At 50.2% G+C, this 20,053-nt stretch overlaps 1 protein-coding gene across 1 annotated transcript in view; it reads right to left on the reverse strand.

The window, feature by feature from the left end:
• Positions 1–20,053, reverse strand: part of ELL3 (elongation factor for RNA polymerase II 3) — a 165,576-nt gene that overhangs the window by 25,106 nt on the left and 120,417 nt on the right. Inside the window, exon 8 of the mRNA XM_073568604.1 lies at positions 18,749–19,205. Coding sequence (XP_073424705.1) covers positions 18,749–19,205 — 457 coding nt within the window. The remainder of the gene's footprint in view (positions 1–18,748; positions 19,206–20,053) is intronic.

Consider the following 20,053-nt stretch of genomic DNA (forward strand, 5'->3'; position numbering starts at 1 on the left):
CCGTGCACCTCGCACACACGCGGCTCCGCTCCGTGCACCTCGCACACACGCGGCTCCGCTCCGTGCACCTCGCACACACGTGGCTCCGCTCCGTGCACCTCGCACACACGCGGCTCCGCTCCGTACACCTCGCACACACGCGGCTCCGCTCCGTACACCTCGCACACACGCGGCTCTGCTCCGTACACCTCGTACACACGCGGCTCCGCTCCGTACACATCTCTGCTCCTTACACCTCGTACACACGCGGCTCCGCTCCTTACACCTCGTACACACGCGGCTCCACTCCGTACACCTCACACACTAGCGGCTCTGCTCCATACACCTCGCACACACACGGCTCCGCGCCGTACACCTCATACACACACACAGCTCCACTTCATACACATCTCTGCTCCGTACACCTCGCACACTCACAGCTCCGCTCCGTACACCTCACATACTCGCGGCTCTGCTCCGTACGCTTCGTAAACACACACGGCTCCACTCCGTGTACACACACAGCTCCACTCTGTACACATCTCTGCTCCGTACACCTTGTACACACACACAGCTCCACTCCGTACACATCTCTGCTCCGTACACCTCGCACACACACAGCTCCGCTCCGTACACCTCACACACTCGCGGCTCTGCTCCGTACACCTCGTACACACACACGGCTCCACTACGTGTACACACACAGATCCACTCCGTGCACATCTCTGCTCCTTACACCTCATACACACTCGGCTCTGCTCCTTACACCTCGTACATATGCGGCTATGCTCCTTACACCTCGTACACACAGCTCTGCTCCTTACACCTCGTACACACACACAGCTCCACTCCGTACACATCTCTGCTCCGTACACCTCGCACACACACAGCTCCGCTCTGTACACCTCACACACTCGCGGCTCTGCTCCGTACACCTCGTACACACACACAGCTCCACTCCGTACACATCTCTGCTCCTTACACCTTGTACACACGCGGCTCTGCTCCTTACACCTCGTACATACACGGCTCTGCTCCTTACGCCTCGTACACACAGCTCTGCTCCGTACACCTCGTACACACACACGGCTCCACTCCGTGTACACACACAGCTCCACTCCATAAACATCGCTCCGTACACCTCGCACACACACAGCTCCGCTCCGTACACCTCACACACTTGCAGCTCTGCTCCGTACACCTCGTACACACACACAGCTCCACTCCGTGCACATCTCTGCTCCTTACACCTCGCACACACGCGGCTCCGCTCCGTACACCTCGCACACACGCGGCTCCGCTCCATACACCTCGCACATGCGGCTCCGCTCCGTACACCTCGTACACACACACGGCTCCACTCCGTACACATCTCTGCTCCTTACACCTCGTACACACGCGGCTCCGCTCCTTACACCTCGTACACACGCGGCTCCGCTCCTTACACCTCGTACACACGTGGCTCCACTCCGTACACCTCACACACTAGCGGCTCTGCTCCATACACCTCACACACACACACGGCTCCGCGCCGTACACCTCATACACACACACAGCTCCAATCCATACACATCTTTGCTCCGTACACCTCGCACACTCACAGCTCCGCTCCGTACACCTCACATACTCGCGGCTCTGCTCCGTACGCTTCGTACACACACACGGCTCCACTCCGTGTACACACACAGCTCCACTCTGTACACATCTCTGCTCCGTACACCTTGTACACACACACAACTCCACTCCGTACACAACTCTGCTCCGTACACCTCGCACACACACAGCTCCGCTCCGTACACCTCAGGCTGGTTTCACATTTGCGTTTTTTAGCGCTGGAAAAAAACGCATATGTGCGCATGCGTTTTTTCCCCTATATTTAACATGGGTGCGCATACCTGCGCGCTTGTAAGCGCATGTATGAGATTTTCATGCGCTGCGTTTTTTTGGGGTGTGCGTTTGTATTTTCCAGACGCAGCATGTTGCATTTTTTGGCCCTGCAAAAAAGCGCATGCGCACGTTTTGCGCTAAAAATGGCCATTATAGCCTATGGATGCGCATATGTGCGCACTGGCATGCTCATGTATGCGTTTTTTTGCATATGCGTTTTTTTTTTTTAACCATGGAATTTAGGGGTTTGGGTTAGAGTTAGGGTTAGTTAAGGGGGTTTAGGGTTAGGGTTAGGGTCAGGGTCAGGGTTAGGGTTGGGGTTTGGGTCAGGGTTAGGGTTAAGTATGGTTTGGTTAAGGGTTAGGGTCAGGGTTAGGGTCAGGATTAGGGTTAAGTATGGTTTGGTTAAGGGTTAGGGTCAGGGTCAGGGTTAGGGTTAGGGTTAGGGTCAGGGTTAGGGTTAAGTATGGTTTGGTTAAGGGTTAGGGTCAGGGTTAGGGTCAGGATTAGGGTTAAGTATGGTTTGGTTAAGGGTTAGGGTCAGGGTTAGGGTTAGGGTCAGGGTTAGGGTTAAGTATGGTTTTGTTAAGGGTTAGGGTCAGGGTTAGGGTCAGGATTAGGGTTAAGTATGGTTTGGTTAAGGGTTAGGGTCAGGGTTAGGGTTAGGGTTAGGGTTAGTAAAGTCATGGTTTGGGTTAGTGTGAGGGGCCACCTAATGTTGGAAAAAAACGCAAACGCGGTAAAAACGCACTAAAAACGCATACAAACGCATAAAAACGCTGCGTTTTTTTCATGCATGCTCATAAAAATGCTTGAAAAAAACGCAGCAGTTGTATGCTTTTGTATGCGTTTTTTCAATGCGTTTTTTTGCGGGAAAAACGCGCTGCAAAAAAAAGCAAGTGTGAAACTAGCCTCACACACTCGCGGCTCTGCTCCATACACCTCGTACACACACACGGCTCCACTCCGTGTACACACACAGCTCCACTCCGTGCACATCTCTGCTCCTTACACCTCGTACACACGCGGCTCTGGTCCTTACACCTCGTACACACACACAGCTCCACTCTGTGGACACACACAGCTCCACTCCGTGCACATCTCTGCTCCTTACACCTTGTACACACAGCTCTGCTCCTTACACCTCGTACACACACACAGCTCCACTCTGTGTACACACACAGCTCCACTCCGTACACATCTCTGCTCCGTACACCTCGCACACACACAGCTCCGCTCCGTACACCTCACACACTCGCGGCTCTGCTCCTTACACCTTGTACACACGCGGCTCTGCTCCTTACACCTCGCACACACGCGACTCCGCTCCGTACACCTCGTACACACGCGGCTCCGCTCCGTACACCTCGTACACACACGGCTCTGCTCCTTACACCTCGTACACACGCAGCTCTGCTCCTTACACCTCGTACATACGCGGCTCTGCTCCTTACGCCTCGTACACACAGCTCTGCTCCGTACACCTCGTACACACACATGGCTCCACTCCGTACACATCTCTGCTCCGTACACCTCGCACACACACACAGCTCCGCTCCGTACACCCCACTCACTCGCGGCTCTGCTCCGTACACCTCGTACACACACACAGCTCCACTTCGTACACATCTCTGCTCCTTACACCTCATACACACGCGGCTCCGCTCCGTACACCTCATACACACGCGGCTCCGCTCCATACACCTCGCACACACGCGGCTCCGCTCAGTGCACCTCGCACAAACTCGGCTCCGCTCCGTGCACCTCGCTCACACGCGGCTCCACTCCGTGCACCTCGCACACACGCGGCTCTGCTCCGTGCAACTCGCACACACGCGGCTCCGCTCCGTACACCTCGCACACACGCGGCTCCGCTCCGTACACCTCGCACACACGCGGCTCCGCTCCGTACACCTCGCACACACGCGTCTCCGCTCCCTACACCTCGTACACACACACGGCTCCACTCCGTGTACACACACAGCTCCACTCCGTGCACATCTCTGCTCCTTACACCTCGTACACACGCGGCTCTGCTCCTTACACCTCGTACATACGCGGCTCTGCTCCTTACACATCGTACACACACCTCTGCTCCTTACACCTCGTACACACACACAGCTCCACTCCGTGTACACACACAGCTCCTCTCCGTACACATCTCTGCTCCGTACACCTCGCACACACACAGCTCCGCTCCGTACACCTCACACACTCACGGCTCTCCTCCGTACACCTTGTACACACACACAGCTCCACTCCGTACACATCTCTGCTCCTTACACCTTGTACACACGCGGCTCTGCTCCTTACACCTCGTACATACGCGGCTCTGCTCCTTACGCCTCGTACACACAGCTCTGCTCCGTACACCTCGTACACACACACGGCTCCACTCCGTGTACACACACAGCTCCACTCCGTAAACATCTCTGCTCCGCACACCTCGCACACACACAGCTCCGCTCCGTACACCTCACACACTCGCGGCTCTGCTCCGTACACCTCGTACACACACACAGCTCCACTCCGTGCACATCTCTGCTCCTTACACCTCATACACACGCGGCTCTGCTCCTTACACCTCGTACATACGCGGCTCTGCTCCGTACACCTCGCACACACGCGGCTCCGCTCCCTACACCTCGTACACACACACGGCTCCACTCCGTGTACACACACAGCTCCACTCCGTACACATCTCTGCTCCGTACACCTCGCACACACACAGCTCCGCTCCGTACACCTCACACACTCGCGGCTCTGCTCCTTACACCTTGTACACACGCGGCTCTGCTCCTTACACCTCGCACACACGCGACTCCGCTCCGTACACCTCGTACACACGCGGCTCCGCTCCGTACACCTCGTACACACACGGCTCTGCTCCTTACACCTCGTACACACGCAGCTCTGCTGCTTACACCTCGTACATACGCGGCTCTGCTCCTTACGCCTCGTACACACAGCTCTGCTCCGTACACCTCGTACACACACATGGCTCCACTCCGTACACATCTCTGCTCCGTACACCTCGCACACACACAGCTCCGCTCCGTACACCCCACTCACTCGCGGCTCTGCTCCGTACACCTCGTACACACACACAGCTCCACTTCGTACACATCTCTGCTCCTTACACCTCATACACACGCGGCTCCGCTCCGTACACCTCATACACACGCGGCTCCGCTCCATACACCTCGCACACACGCGGCTCCGCTCCGTGCACCTCGCACAAACTCGGCTCCGCTCCGTGCACCTCGCTCACACGCGGCTCCACTCCGTGCACCTCGCACACACGCGGCTCCGCTCCGTGCAACTCGCACACACGCGGCTCCGCTCCGTACACCTCGCACACACGCGGCTCCGCTCCGTACACCTCGCACACACGCGGCTCCGCTCCGTACACCTCGCACACACGCGTCTCCGCTCCCTACACCTCGTACACACACACGGCTCCACTCCGTGTACACACACAGCTCCACTCTGTGCACATCTCTGCTCTTACACCTCGTACACACGCGGCTCTGCTCCTTACACCTCGTACATACGCGGCTCTGCTCCTTACACATCGTACACACACCTCTGCTCCTTACACCTCGTACACACACACAGCTCCACTCCGTGTACACACACAGCTCCTCTCCGTACACATCTCTGCTCCGTACACCTCGCACACACACAGCTCCGCTCCGTACACCTCACACACTCACGGCTCTCCTCCGTACACCTTGTACACACACACAGCTCCACTCCGTACACATCTCTGCTCCTTACACCTTGTACACACGCGGCTCTGCTCCTTACACCTCGTACATACGCGGCTCTGCTCCTTACGCCTCGTACACACAGCTCTGCTCCGTACACCTCGTACACACACACGGCTCCACTCCGTGTACACACACAGCTCCACTCCGTAAACATCTCTGCTCCGTACACCTCGCACACACACAGCTCCGCTCCGTACACCTCACACACTCGCGGCTCTGCTCCGTACACCTCGTACACACACACAGCTCCACTCCGTGCACATCTCTGCTCCTTACACCTCATACACACGCGGCTCTGCTCCTTACACCTCGTACATACGCGGCTCTGCTCCATACACCTCGCACACACGCGGCTCCGCTCCCTACACCTCGTACACACACACGGCTCCACTCCGTGTACACACACAGCTCCACTCCGTGCACATCTCTGCTCCTTACACCTCGTACACATGCGTCTCTGCTCCTTACACCTCGTACATACGCGGCTCTGCTCCTTACACATCGTACACACACACAGCTCCACTCCGTGTACACACACAGCTCCTCTCCGTACACATCTCTGCTCCGTACACCTCGCACACACAGCTCCGCTCCGTACACCTCACACACTCACGGCTCTCCTCCGTACACCTTGTACACACACACAGCTCCACTCCGTACACATCTCTGCTCCTTACACCTTGTACACACGGGGCTCTGCTCCTTACACCTCGTACATACGCGGCTCTACTCCTTACGCCTCGTGCACACAGCTCTGCTCCGTACACCTCGTACACACACACGGCTCCACTCCGTGTACACACACAGCTCCACTCCGTAAACATCTCTGCTCCGTACACCTCGCACACACACAGCTCCGCTCCGTACACCTCACACACTCGCGGCTCTGCTCCGTACACCTCGTACACACACACAGCTCCACTCCATACACATCTCTGCTCCTTACACCTCATACACACGCGGCTCCGCTCCGTACACCTCATACACACGCGGCTCCGCTCCGTACACCTCACACACACGCGGCTCCGCTCCGTGCACCTCGCACACACGCGGCTCCGCTCCGTGCACCTCGCACACACGCGGCTCCTCTCCGTACACCTCGCACACACGCGGCTCCGCTCCGTGCACCTCGCGCACACACGGCTCCTCTCCGTACACCTCGCACACACGCGGCTCCGCTCCTTACACCTTCCACACACGCGGCTCCACTCCTTACACCTCGTACACACGCGGCTCCGCTCCTTACACCTCACACACTCGCGGCTCTGCTCCATACACCTCGCACACACACGGCTCCGCGCCGTACACCTCCTACACACACACAGCTCCACTCCATACACATCTCTGCTCCGTACACCTCGCACACACACAGCTCCGCTCCGTACACCTCACACACTCACGGCTCTGCTCCCTACACCTCGTACACACACACGGCTCCACTCTGTGTACACACACAGCTCCACTCTGTACACATCTCTGCTCCGTACACCTCGTACACACACACAGCTCCACTCCGTACACATCTCTGCTCCGTACACCTCACACACTCGCGGCTCTGCAACGTACACCCTGTAAACCCCCCTGACCCCACAAATAAACTTTCCTCATCCAGGACGATGACAGACAGCAGACTCCTGCATAAAACAAGGGCTGATGCGCACAGGACATGTGATGAGGTCTTAGGAGGGGAGGAGTCAGGGTCACATGATATCTGGATTGAAGACCCTACAGATGAGGAGAGGAGCGACTACAGGACCTGTGATGAGGTCACAGGAGGGGAGGAGTCAGGGGTCACATGATCAGGGGACCCCTGACTCCTTCCCTCCTGTGATCTCATCAATTACAGCCTCTTGCACGACCGCAGCACCAGTGTGCAGAGGCTAAATTGTAGGTGCTGCAGGTAGAGGAGCGCATAATGCCGCCCCCTGCTACCTGCCGCTTCAGCACCTGGCTCAACTTGGCTCATTATAGCTGCGGCCCTGCGCCCTGTGTATTTGCTGCCCCAAAATGGTTAAATATGTACTGTTTTGTATGTGTTTGGTAAGCAATTGGAGTTATGCTTTCTCTGCTAGAGACCACTGCATACACACAATTTTACCTCACTCCCTTACTTCCGTGAAGCTTAGGGCTTTGGAGACATACCCTAACTGGGAGGGGGAGGAGTCGATTTGTTGTTCTATGAAGAAGATGGTGGAGAGAAAATGGAGAATGCTCCTGGAAACCATAACATGTGCTCCCTTCAGGAGCAATGCTAAGAAGAATCAGGGAATCAGCCCCTAGGCCATCCATGCTTTTAGAGCTGGGTGGTAAGCTGAGAGATTATGTGGGTTTATACAACCAACAGCAGAGTGGTTTCCCCCAGGAAGAATACAGCAACCGAAGATCAGTGAAGAATTGTGCATGAAGAAACTTGTGCTTCACACAGGATCCAAGCTGCAAGCTGCCAGAAGAGGAAAACACAGTGAGTAAGGGCTATATTGGAAGTTTCAAACTCCAGGAAGCCTTGGTCCCTGAAGGGATAAGAACAGCAGGAAGTTTACACCGAGTCTCAGCAGAGAGAAGGATAAAATCCCATCGTGCAGCGCAGACTGTAGACCTGGTGAGAGTTGAAATTTCTCCTCTGAGCTGCATCTGAACTACAGTAAATGATAAAGTAACTTTCCTTGTCTCCTGCCTTATTACTCCGTGCCATCTAGTTCAATCACAATCTCTGGGGGTCAGCCCTGGTTGGAGGGGGTTAAACATCTGCACTGCCATCACCATCTACCCCCCCAGGGATCATCTGCAGTGCCGGCTATCCTACAGTCGAACACTCCAACTGGTGTCATGTACTCTTTTTCAAATTTCTTTTAATTTTACTTTATTTTTCAACCCCCATTTCACTGTCCCTGGAGCACAGGCACCGTGCACGGCTGCCACCCCCGTGACCTCCAGAATCTAACGCTGCCCGGCGACCTGAGTACCCCGCTCTGGGCGAGACACTACCATGGACGGTCTCTTGCCCGACAGCACTGAAACGTGTTCTATCTGGCCAGTATGTATTTGTTTGAGCCGAGTGTCATCTTGCCATGATGCAATATTTTTGCATGAGAAAATCGCAGGTGCGGAGAAGATGGAGAAATTTCTCTACAAAATGGAATGTGCAACAAGCCTCAGGTCTTGTGCACACGACATTAAATATCTTGACGGACAGCATTTGTCCCCGCATTATTCTCTATGGCCGTGCAGATGTTAGATTTTTTGCTTGGACTGAAGGAAAAAATCACAGCATGCACGAGATGCAAACGATCGATCGTACTTAGCCATTCATGTCTTTGGATCAATGGTAAAAAAAAATCACTTGGCACTTGGATGACATCTCAGTGCCGTCAGATTTTGACGGACTGACAGAATGGAAAAGATGGAGAATTTTTTTTTTATTTTCCAAATCCAAGAAAATCAGATCAACCTGTGATCAAACTCTGATCAAAGTGTGATTAACATAATCAGCTCAATTCTCTCGAAAGAGAGAAAATACTGTTGTGTTATCCTCACATTCCACTGCTAAAAAGTTGCCTATGTAACACTGGGATGAGGTTTGCAAATTCCTGACTTTCATGTCCCTTGCTCGTACAGGACATTTATATATATAGTATGTATATATATATATATATATATATATATATATATATATATTTATATATATATACTAGATGGTGGACCGATTCTATCGCATCGGGTATTCTAGAATCTCTGCTAAAATAAAAAATAGTTATATACTCACCTTCCGACGGCCCCTGGACTCTCTCTCCTCTCCATGCTCCCGGCATCTTCCGGTCGCAGTAATGCTTTGTGCGAAACACCGCTGATGACGTCGCGCTCACGTGAGAGTGATGTCATCTCCGGCCCTTCTCGCTAAGCATTACTGGGACCGGAAGATGCCGGGAGCGTGGTGAGAGGTGGGACAGAGTCGGGGGCCGTCGGAAGGTAAGTATATAACTATTTTTTATTTTAACAGAGACTCTAGAATACCCGATGCGATAGAATCGGGCCACCATCTAGTGTATGATATTCCTGTTACTCCCGAAGCTGCTGTCACTGTTCTGCTGTTACCTAATGTATTGTACTTCAGTTACAGCCAGAGCTGCAGTCACTGTTCTGCTGTTACCTAATGTACTGTACTCCAGTTACACCCAGAGATGCTGTCAGTGTTCTGCTGTTATCTAATGTATTGTACTCCAGTTACTCCCAGAGCTGCAGTTACTGTTCTGCTTTTACCTAATGTATTGTAGTCCAGTTTCACACAGAGCTGCAGTCACCGTTCTGCTCTTACCTAATGTATTATACTCCTGTTACAGCCAGAGCTGCAGTCACTGTTCAGATCTTACGAAATGTATTGTACTCAAGTTACACCCAGAGCTGCAGTCACTGTTCTGCTCTTACCTAATGTATTGTACGCAAGTTACACCCAGAGCTGCAGTCACTGTTCTGCTGTTACCTAATGAACTCCTGTTACACCCAGAGCTGTAGTCACTGTTCTGCTGCTACCTAATGTAGTGTACTCCAGTTACACCCAGATCTGCAGTCACTGTTCTGCTGTTACCTAATGTATTGTACTCCAGTTACACCCAGAGCTGCAGTCACTGTTCTGCTGTTACCTAATGTAGTGTACTCCAGTTACACCCAGATCTGCAGTCACTGCTCTGCTGTGACCTTGTCACGTGGACCCGTCCTGTGTGACGCGATCAGCAGGCCGGTAACTAGAACAACAAGACGCGGCACGTGATACTGTCCTGTGTGACACTGCTCGCAGGCCGGTAACTAAAACAAGACAAGGGGTAGGGAAACAGTTACAACGTTGGTCCTGCGATAGGGAAAGGGGACGTGGAGACCTCCTGCACTCCCCTGAGTCAGTGTCCCTACCACTCCTAACGTTCCCTATGCTGGTTCCGCACCAGGCGCCGATCAGGAACCTGTCGCCCTAGCACACCCTACACCTATCCCTTGCTAGGGAGCTGGGTGGCGCAGGCACTGGCCCCACCGCTGTACTAATACACACTAAGGAAAAACACAAACAGGGAAACACAACTTAGCTTTACTCTGTTGCACTTGCTCCTGGCAACAGAGTCCACCACCAGAATGCAGCTCTCCTCCTGAATCGCTGCCACCATGCTCTGTCAGAGCTACAAGGAAATCCCCTATGATTCCTTCCACACCAGGGCTAAGACAGTGCTGCAAGGACGCTCTCCAGCTCCTTCCTCCACCAAGGATGGTTGAAATGAACACTATCACCAACACTGATTGCAACACCTGTGACTCTTTTATAGCAGAGCCGTGACTCTTTTATAGCAGAGCCAGCAATCACACCTGTATTATAATCATGTGCACTTAACTAAAGAAACTAGAGTGCAATGACGCTCACCACCACCGGGGGGCAAATTTAGAACAAACGACACCTGTTGTGAGTTCATTTTCCCCTTCACCATTGAGGTCTGATGAACTCCCTCTTCTGGTGAAGGAAGGTAGTGAGGATGATTACCAAGCACCTGAGCAGGATGATGATGACTGGGTGACTGGAATTGCTGACTGGATATAAGGCAGCCGACGCCCTTCTGCCTTGCTGGTGATTTTCTGAGGGATTCTAGGAGACCAGTCTGATTCCTGCTCTTCAAAAGCTAAGTTTTCTGCTCTGCTTTTTGCATTTGTGTTTTGGTTTTGTTTTGCCTTGTTTTTCTGGATTTCTGCCATTCCCTTCTGGGGTGAGCTGAATTCCTTTTTGCTCTGTCTTCAGAAAATACCTGAGTACTGATTTTGTCTTTTTGAAGCCTAGCGTCTTCAGGGCTTTTTTCCCGATCAGTCTGTTGGCTCTTGTTTTGATAGGGTTTTTGCGGATTGCAGACAGCAGCTTTTCTATCCTGTCCTATTTAGTTAGCTTGGGCCCCATCATTTGCTCAGCCTATCTTTCTATCTGTGTTAGTGTTTTTTCATCTTGCTTCACCGTCATTATATGTTGGGGGCTGCCTATTGCTTTGGGGTCTGCTCTGGGGCAGTTTAGATTTCCCTTTCTGTCTTTAGGCTATTTAGTTCTCCGGCTGTGATTGAGGGGTCTAGGGCACCGTAGGAACCCCCCATGGCTACTGCTAGTTGTTGTTGATAGGTTCAGGGGTCTGCAATCCGATAGCTGCCAACTTCTCTGGTTTTCTGGACTTAGCTAGTATTTCTGTTTTTCCCTCCTACGGTGACTCAATCATAACAGAATCACCAGCCATACCGCAGATCCTAGGGTACTCAATAGCAGGAAAGAATTGTATAAAAAAAAAAATAAAAAAAATAAAAAGTGTGTATATTTTTTCCTCTATATCTCTGAGGCCGCAGGGGGATTTTTTTTTTCTCTCAATGGAGATAAAGCAATTGTCTGATTGTGTGGAGCAGCTCGCTGCGGAAGTGCGGGGAATTTCCTCCTACCTTGCTCATTCACATGCTGCTGAACCAAAGATCCCTACTCCTGATGTGTTTTTTGGGGATCGGTCTAAATTTCTGAATTTCAAAAATAATTGTAAATTATTTTTTGCCTTGAAGCCTAACTCGTCAGGGAGCTCCGCGCAGCAGGTTAAAATTGTCATCTCTTTGCTGCGTGGCGATCCCCAGGATTGGGCGTTTTCTTTGAAACCAGATGATCCTATTCTGACTAATGTGAACGCATTTTTTCAAGCCTTGGGGTTGTTGTATGACGAACCTAATGCTATTGATCAGGCTGAAAAGACTCTGTTGGCATTGAGCCAGGGTCGAGATTCTGCAGAATTGTACTGTCAAAAATTCCGAAAGTGGGCAGTCCTTACTACCTGGAATGATAATGCCTTGGCAGCTCTCTTTTGGAAGGGTTTGTCAGAAGCCGTAAAAGATACTATGGTGGGATTACCTGTTCCCTCTGGTCTTGACGATTCTATGTCATTAGCCATTCAGGTTCATCGGCGTTTACGTGAACACAGGACTGCACGAGAGGTGTTGCCACCTGTTGAACAAGTGTCTGAACCTATGCAATGTGATAGAGTTTTGTCCAGGGAGCAACGTCAGGAGTTCAGAAGGCGTAATAAGCTGTGTTTTTTTTGTGGAGATGCCTCGCATATTATTTCTGTCAGTCCTAAACTAGAGAAACGTTTTGCACACACGTTTTCTGTGGGTGGTGTTCAACCTAAGTTTCTTCTGGCAATTACTCTGATCTGCTCCCTGTCCACATTTTCCGCCAAGGCTTTTGTGGATTTGGGAGCAGCCCTGAACCTAATGGACTTGGATTTTGCTAAACGTTGTGGATTTCCTATGACACCTCTGTGGACGTCTATCCCTTTGAGGGGGATTGATGCTACTCCTTTGGCGAAAAATAAACCTCAGTTTTGGACCCAGGTGGTAATGCGGGTCGCCAAAGACCATCAAGAAAATTGCAGCTTTTTGGTGTTGCATAATTTGCATGATACCATTGTTCTGGGGTTTACCTGGTTGCAAATTCATAATCCAGTTTTGGATTGGAAATCTGTGTCTGTGGTGAGTTGGGGTTGTCGGTGTGCCCTTAGTGAGGCTCCGGTTTTTTCCACCTCTCCTCAGTCGCATGATGTTCCTGACTGTTTGGTGGACTTTTATGATGTATTTAGTGAGAATGAGTCTGCGTCTTTGCCTCCTCATAGGAGTTATGACTGTGCAATTGAACTGAGCCCGGGGTGTAAATTTCCCAAAGGTCGGCTCTTCAAATTATCTGTACCCGAGCACGAGGCTATGCGATCCTATATTAAGGAGGCGTTGGAGAAGGGTCATATTAGACCATCCTCTTCACCCTTGGGTGCTGGGTTTTTTTCGTGGCCAAAAAGGATGGTTCATTAAGGCCTTGTATTGATTATCGTGCCCTCAACAAAATTACTATTAAATATCAGTATCCGTTACCCCTGATTTCGGATCTATTCTCCAGAGTTAAAGGTGCTTGCTGGTTTACCAAGCTTGACCTCAGGGGGCGTATAATCTTATCCGCATTAAGCATGGGGATGAATGGAAGACGGCGTTTAATACTCCGGAGGGACATTTTGAGTACCTGGTGATGCCTTTTGGGCTCACTAATGCCCCTTCTGTCTTCAAGTGCTTCATGAACGACATTTTCCGAGACTTTGTGGATAAATTTTTGATTATCTATCTGGATGATATTTTGATCTTCTCCAAGGATTGGGATTCTCATGTGGAACATGTTCGGACTGTGTTCAGGATCTTGAGGGAGAATTCCCTGTATGTCAAAGGATCGAAATGCCTTTTTGGGGTACAGAGGATTTCATTTTTGGGATTTATTTTGTCTCCGTCAACTATTGAAATGGACCCGGCCAAGGTACAGGCCATTTATGATTGGGTTCAGCCCACTTCTTTGAAGGCCCTCCAGAAGTTTTTGGGTTTTGCTAATTTTTATCGGAAATTTATAGCAAAATTTTCTAATATTGCCAAGCCATTGACTGATCTGACTAAGAAGGGTGCTGATGTGTTGAATTGTTCTCCTGAGGCTGTTTCTTCCTTTCAGGAGCTGAAGCGAAGATTCACTTCTGCCCCGGTTTTGCGGCAACCTGATGTCTCACTCCCGTTCAAGGTAGAGGTGGACGCTTCTGAGATTGGTGCAGGAGCAGTTTTGTCCCAAAAGGATCCTGTAACATCTAAAATGAATCCCTGTGCTTTCTTTTCCCGAAAGTTCTCCCCATCTGAACGTAACTATGATGTGGGGAATCGGGAACTGTTAGCTATGAAATGGGCATTTGAGGAGTGGAGACAGTTGGGGATAGCTGCCAACTTCTCTGGTTTTCTGGACTTAGCTAGTATTTCTGTTTTTGCCTCCTACGGTGACTCAATCATAACAGACACCACAGTGCAATACTCCTAATGGCCACCGGGGGGCAAAAAACAAACTTAAGCACAGCTTAAGAAAAGAAAAGGTTACCTGTGCTTTTTATCAGTCCTGATCCAGCATGGATCATGACAGTACCCTCCCCTTAATGAGGGGCCTCTGGACCCTCAAAACCGCTCCCCATCAGGGAACCACCTACAGCGGGGAAGCCCAGACTCAGAGTTCACCCCAACAACTACCTGCATGTCAGGTTGATGAGAAACGAGCCCGCTGGTATTGGCAACGTATGTTCTGGAGGCAACACACATCTCCGAAGCACTGACCTGGGGAACGGGTTGTGTATGTGTATGTTTGGTATGAGCTGGTAACACTCCACAACACACTTCCACTGGATGTTTTTTAGTGGCCACCCATACACGCTCGTTCACACACAGGTCTGGACCTGAACGTTTATTGCCACTCGTTTGTTTGTCACCACTTGGAGAACTCTTTCTGGGATTGACAACAGAGGCGTCCCCCTGTGTCACCACACTCACACCCCCGCACCTCACCAAGGGGTACACCACCCTCCAACCCCTTCCACCACGAGGTCTGCGCCTCCCAGGGTTGGTCAATGGTGAGGGTTGAGACTTGCCCCTACTCTCCGGCAGCACATCTGCTGCCCTCACCGGAGAGGAAGGGGTCTGTTGCAGAGAGACGGCAGAGACAGTAGTTCCTAGGCAGCAGCCCTCGCACTAGTGCCCTCAGCTGACCACTTCCCTCGCCCGCCAATCTATTACCGGGTTGTGTCTCTTCAGCCAAGGGAGGCCTAAAACAATAGGTACTGGCATTCCCTCTAAGATGTAGCATGACAAGGACTCCTCTTGATGTCCTATATGCAGATGGATATTCTCTACGACCTTGGTCAAGCTCCCCTGGCTCAGTGGAACACAGTTTATGGCCTGGACGCTTATAGGCTGGGCTAGCGTCCTACACCTCAGACCATGAGTCTGGACAAAGCGCGCATCCACCAGACTAACTCCTGCTCCGCTGTCCACAAACACCGGTATCACCTCCGGTACCCCGCCAGCCAAGACCTCTGCTGACATGGTACTTTGGGAGGGCAAAATGGAGAAAATGTATATTCCCTGGTCGCCTCCCTCCAAGCGACCAGGGGAATGCGGCTTCTCAGATGGCACAGATAATTTGGCGTGCAATGGGCAAGCCTTCAGGACATGACCAGCCTGCCCACAGTACAAATATGCCGACACCACTCCCCGAACCGTAGGCAGCTCCGAAAACAAAGTAGCTCCTCCTCCTTGCATAGGTTCGGCAGGAGACTTGGCATGAACTGGGCAGGCTCTCATAAAATGGCCAGGCTTCTCACAGGAAAAGCATACCCCCCTACCACGACGAGCCGCAGACACCCCCTTTTTTGTATCAACAACACCGGGTTGTCTGGGTTCCTCCGTCTGCACTGGTGGGTCCTCCTCCCTAGCGAGGACATCAGTGGGCACTTTTTGTATATGTCTTTCCCTAAGGCGTCTATCCACCCAGATGACAAGGGACATGGCGGCCTCCAGCGACCTGGGGGCGGCGTACTGCACCAGAGTATCCTGCAACTTTGGAGACAAACCCTGCACAAATTGAATCCTAAGTGCAGGGTCACTCCACTGATTATTAGTGGCCCATCTCGTAAACTCTGAGCAGTACTCCTCAGTGACCCACGCTCCCTGTTTACACCTACGGATTCGAGATTCCGCCAGGGCGACGCCATCAGGATCGCCATACACAAGTGCCAAAGCCGCAAAGAACTCGTCCACGGACACTAAAGATGGAGAATCGTCCGGTAGGGAGAAGGCCCAGGATTGGGGATCCCCTTTAAGAAGGGACATAATGATTCCCACCTGATGCTCTTCACTCCCTGATGAACGAGGGCGCAGCCTGAAATACAATTTACAGGCTTGTTGAAACACCAAGAATTGATCTCTCCCTCCAGAAAATCTGTCAGGGAGGGATATCTTGGGTTCTGGCTGAGCCTGTCTCTGAACCAAGCCCCCAAAGCCCACCAACTGCTGCAGTTGCTGCACAAACTCACCACGCAGCCCCCTAATCTCATCAGTAAGGGTCTGCAGCATTTGGGCAAAGGTCTGAACTGGGTCCATGGCTCAGCAGAAAAAAAAGTTGTGGTTGGTGATAATGTCACGTGGACCCGTCCTGTGTGACGCGACCAGGAGGCCGGTAACTAGAACAACCAGGGCCGGCCCGAGAGATTACGGCGCCCTAGGCGAAACTATTTTGTTGCGCCCCTACTATTCTTGGCAGTAGATGAAAACTTGGGATATAAATTTAGGAGCAAAATAAACCACAACAACAATGATTAATTAACTCTCTCCTAACTCTTTAATCTTCTGAGAAGTTGTATAGGACAAATATATACAAAGTAATCAATAACACAAAACAAAAACGACCATAGGTAATTAAAATTTTTGTTTCCTTGCCTTTTTTTTTTGAAAAGGATGACACTAAGTCACCGAGATTAATTTGTTTTGCAACTTCAGATTCTATCGAAATTGTTGCCAACCCAACCAACCTCTCTTGCGTCATATTTGCCCTTAAATATGTACACTTTTCTTTCCATCCCTAAAACTTTTTGCCTTTTGAAAAGATTTTTTATGATTTTTTCTATTTTTTCTCTGGCGCCCCCTTTGGGTCGGCGCCCTAGGCGGCCGCCTAGTTCGCCTATACGTTCAGGCCGGCCCTGAGAACAACAAGACGCGACACGTGATACTGTCCTGTGTGACACGGCTCACAGGCCGGTAACTAAAACAATAAGACAAGGGGTAGGGAAACAGTTACAATGGTGGGCCCTGCGATAGGGAAAGGGGACATGGAGACCTCCTGCACTACCCTGAGTCAGTGTCCCTACCACTCCTAACGTTCCCTATGCCGGTTCCGCACCGGGCGCCGATCAGGAACCTGTTGCCCTAGCACACCCTATACCTATCCCTTGCTAGGGAGCTGGGTGGTGCAGGCACTGGCCCCACCACTGTACTAATACACACTAAGGAAAAACACAAACAGGGAAACACAACTTAGCTTTACTCTGTTGCACTTGCTCCTGGCAACAGAGTCCACCACCAGAATGCAGCTCTCCTCCTGAATCGCTGCCACCAAGCTCTGTCAGAGCTACAAGGAAATCCCCTATGATTCCTTCCACACCAGGGCTAAAACAGTGCTACAAGGAACGCTCTCCAGCTCCTTCCTCCACCAAGGATGGTTGAAATGAACACTATCACCAACACTGATTGCAACACCTGTGACTCTTTTATAGCAGAGCCAGTAATTACACCTGTATTATAATCATGTGCACTTAACTAAAGAAACTAGAGTGCACCGCCGCGACCAATCAGCAAGGCAGGATTTCCATTACAGACAGACAGAATTAGACAATTATAAAGTAGATATAGCAGTGCTTTGAATTTTGCAATTTAGCTACAAGACTTTACAGTAACTCCTCCTGTTGTCCTCATGTTTGAGATTCATGGCTACCCAGTGATGAGTCACGCGTAACTCAATCAATCCGAATGACTCACCTGAAAGCAGACGCAGATTAGCCCATCCGTATCATGCAGGAAAAATCCAATGTTTGCATTGTTAACTTCCCCATTCAATAATTACAGTATATTGTGCGTTGCACAGACATAGATAATACAATGATAGGTATCTAATATTAATATCGCATTGAAATTTGGGCAATCAGAAAAATGGTAGATTGACATTTTTGCTCCCAAAATGCATTGACATTGGGTATTTACTAATGGCTTGCTATCATTTTTGGGGTTTATGAATAATGTCACACTAGCATTTGATTATTCAGAATTATGGCACACTGCCATTTTGGCATTCAAAATAATGTCAACTTGGTATTTTGGCATTCAAAATAATGGCACATTGGCATTGGAGCATTCAAAATGATGGCAGGCGTTCAGTTTTCATAATGATATCACGCATTTACATTTGGGATCTAAGAGTAATGCTGTGCTGTCATTTTAGGATCTGTGATTAATGGCAGGATATACTGTAATTTCAATGGCATGGCATGCTGGCATTTAGGTGTTCTGTATAATACCACTCTTGGATTAGGACTCTAAGAATAAATGTACACATCGACATTTGGGGTCACACGGTACTGGCATTTTGATATTTAAAGTTTGATAATGATATTATACCATTTGGGGTCACAGATTAATACCGCAGTGAGTAAATTCATGGCCACACTTACCTTCAGGAGATGTAAGGCACCTTTCCAGTATGAGAGCTTCTTCTTCCCAGTCATCTTCCTCCTCTTCTTCTTCACTGGATTCATGATTTCTTTTCTCATTTTTGAGCCAGTCTGACCTATTTCCAAGGTGAGTTGGGGGACTTGTCTCCGGTCTAACTTTTTCCTTTCCCGACTCATCACAAGGCTTTGTCCTTTTGTGTGTTTCTCGGTCATGAGTTTTGTGCAATGTCTGATGTGCTCTCTGCTTTTTGTGACTTTGTTCTGACACAACGTTGTGGTTTTCAGGGATTGATCCTAAGATTTTGGTGTTTTCAGAACATGGAAGATGTCTGGATTTTGATGAGTCTGAAGTGGATAGAGAAGCAGTATGTCGTCCATGTAAATCACTGTCCAGTTGTGAAGATCTTATTCTTTTATAATTTTTGTTCTCGGTGAGACCTCCTTCTACCTGACGTTTCTGAAAGTCACCAGATAAAGCAACATGTGAAACGTACAGAACAGTGGGTGTAAGGCAAATCCTCATACCCTTAATGTTTTATTTTGAGAGCAGCCCCATGATTTAAATAGCATATCTATAAAAAAAAGTCATACTGGTCTGGTCAGCGGGGTGCTACTCCTGGTACTTCCACTGATCCTGACATTGGGTAACTGTGTGAACACCAGGTTCCACTCCAATCAACAACATAAACTGGACGTGCTGTAATCTGGGAAAAGGTCATTGTGAGGGAAGCAGGAGGCGAGGAGCTGTAACATTAGTTATGATGGACCTATCCCACCTACTGCATGGGGAAGGTTACTTTTCATTGTAATCCTGTATGTGATGATAATGAGACTGTTGAAAAGGCATCTGTACAGAACAGGACGTGTGAACCTAGTGTTAAACTTGGCCTAAGATTCCTTTTTTTTCTGTAGTTAGTGACATGGAAAAGAAAAAAAAATACATTTAACATAAAAGCCTGGTTTAAATAGATCATTTTCTGACTATACAGTGCCTTTAAAGAGCACTGGTCACAAGGTCAAAGTTTTTCCCTGTTTTTTTTCGAACTCCGACATACAGTTTTAGAGATATGGGCCTTTTTATTTATGGCTAATTATTTAGATCATTAAAAAGGGGTGTTGTTACCTGAGTAATAAAGCAGAGCAGAGCTGTTTTGTTTGGATCATTTGGGGTCCCAACAATTAGGCTGAGTTCACACGTGGCGTTTTTTTCACGTTTCCGCGGCGGTTTTAACCGCGCGATTTTGCTGTGAAAAATAAGCATCCCATGCATTCCTATTGGATTCCGCAATGCTGTGCTAATGCTGC

Source organism: Dendrobates tinctorius, unplaced genomic scaffold, assembly GCF_039654945.1.
Source record: "Dendrobates tinctorius isolate UK_male_01 unplaced genomic scaffold, ASM3965494v1 ptg000022l, whole genome shotgun sequence".
In the NCBI taxonomy this organism is placed as follows: Eukaryota; Metazoa; Chordata; class Amphibia; order Anura; family Dendrobatidae; genus Dendrobates; species Dendrobates tinctorius.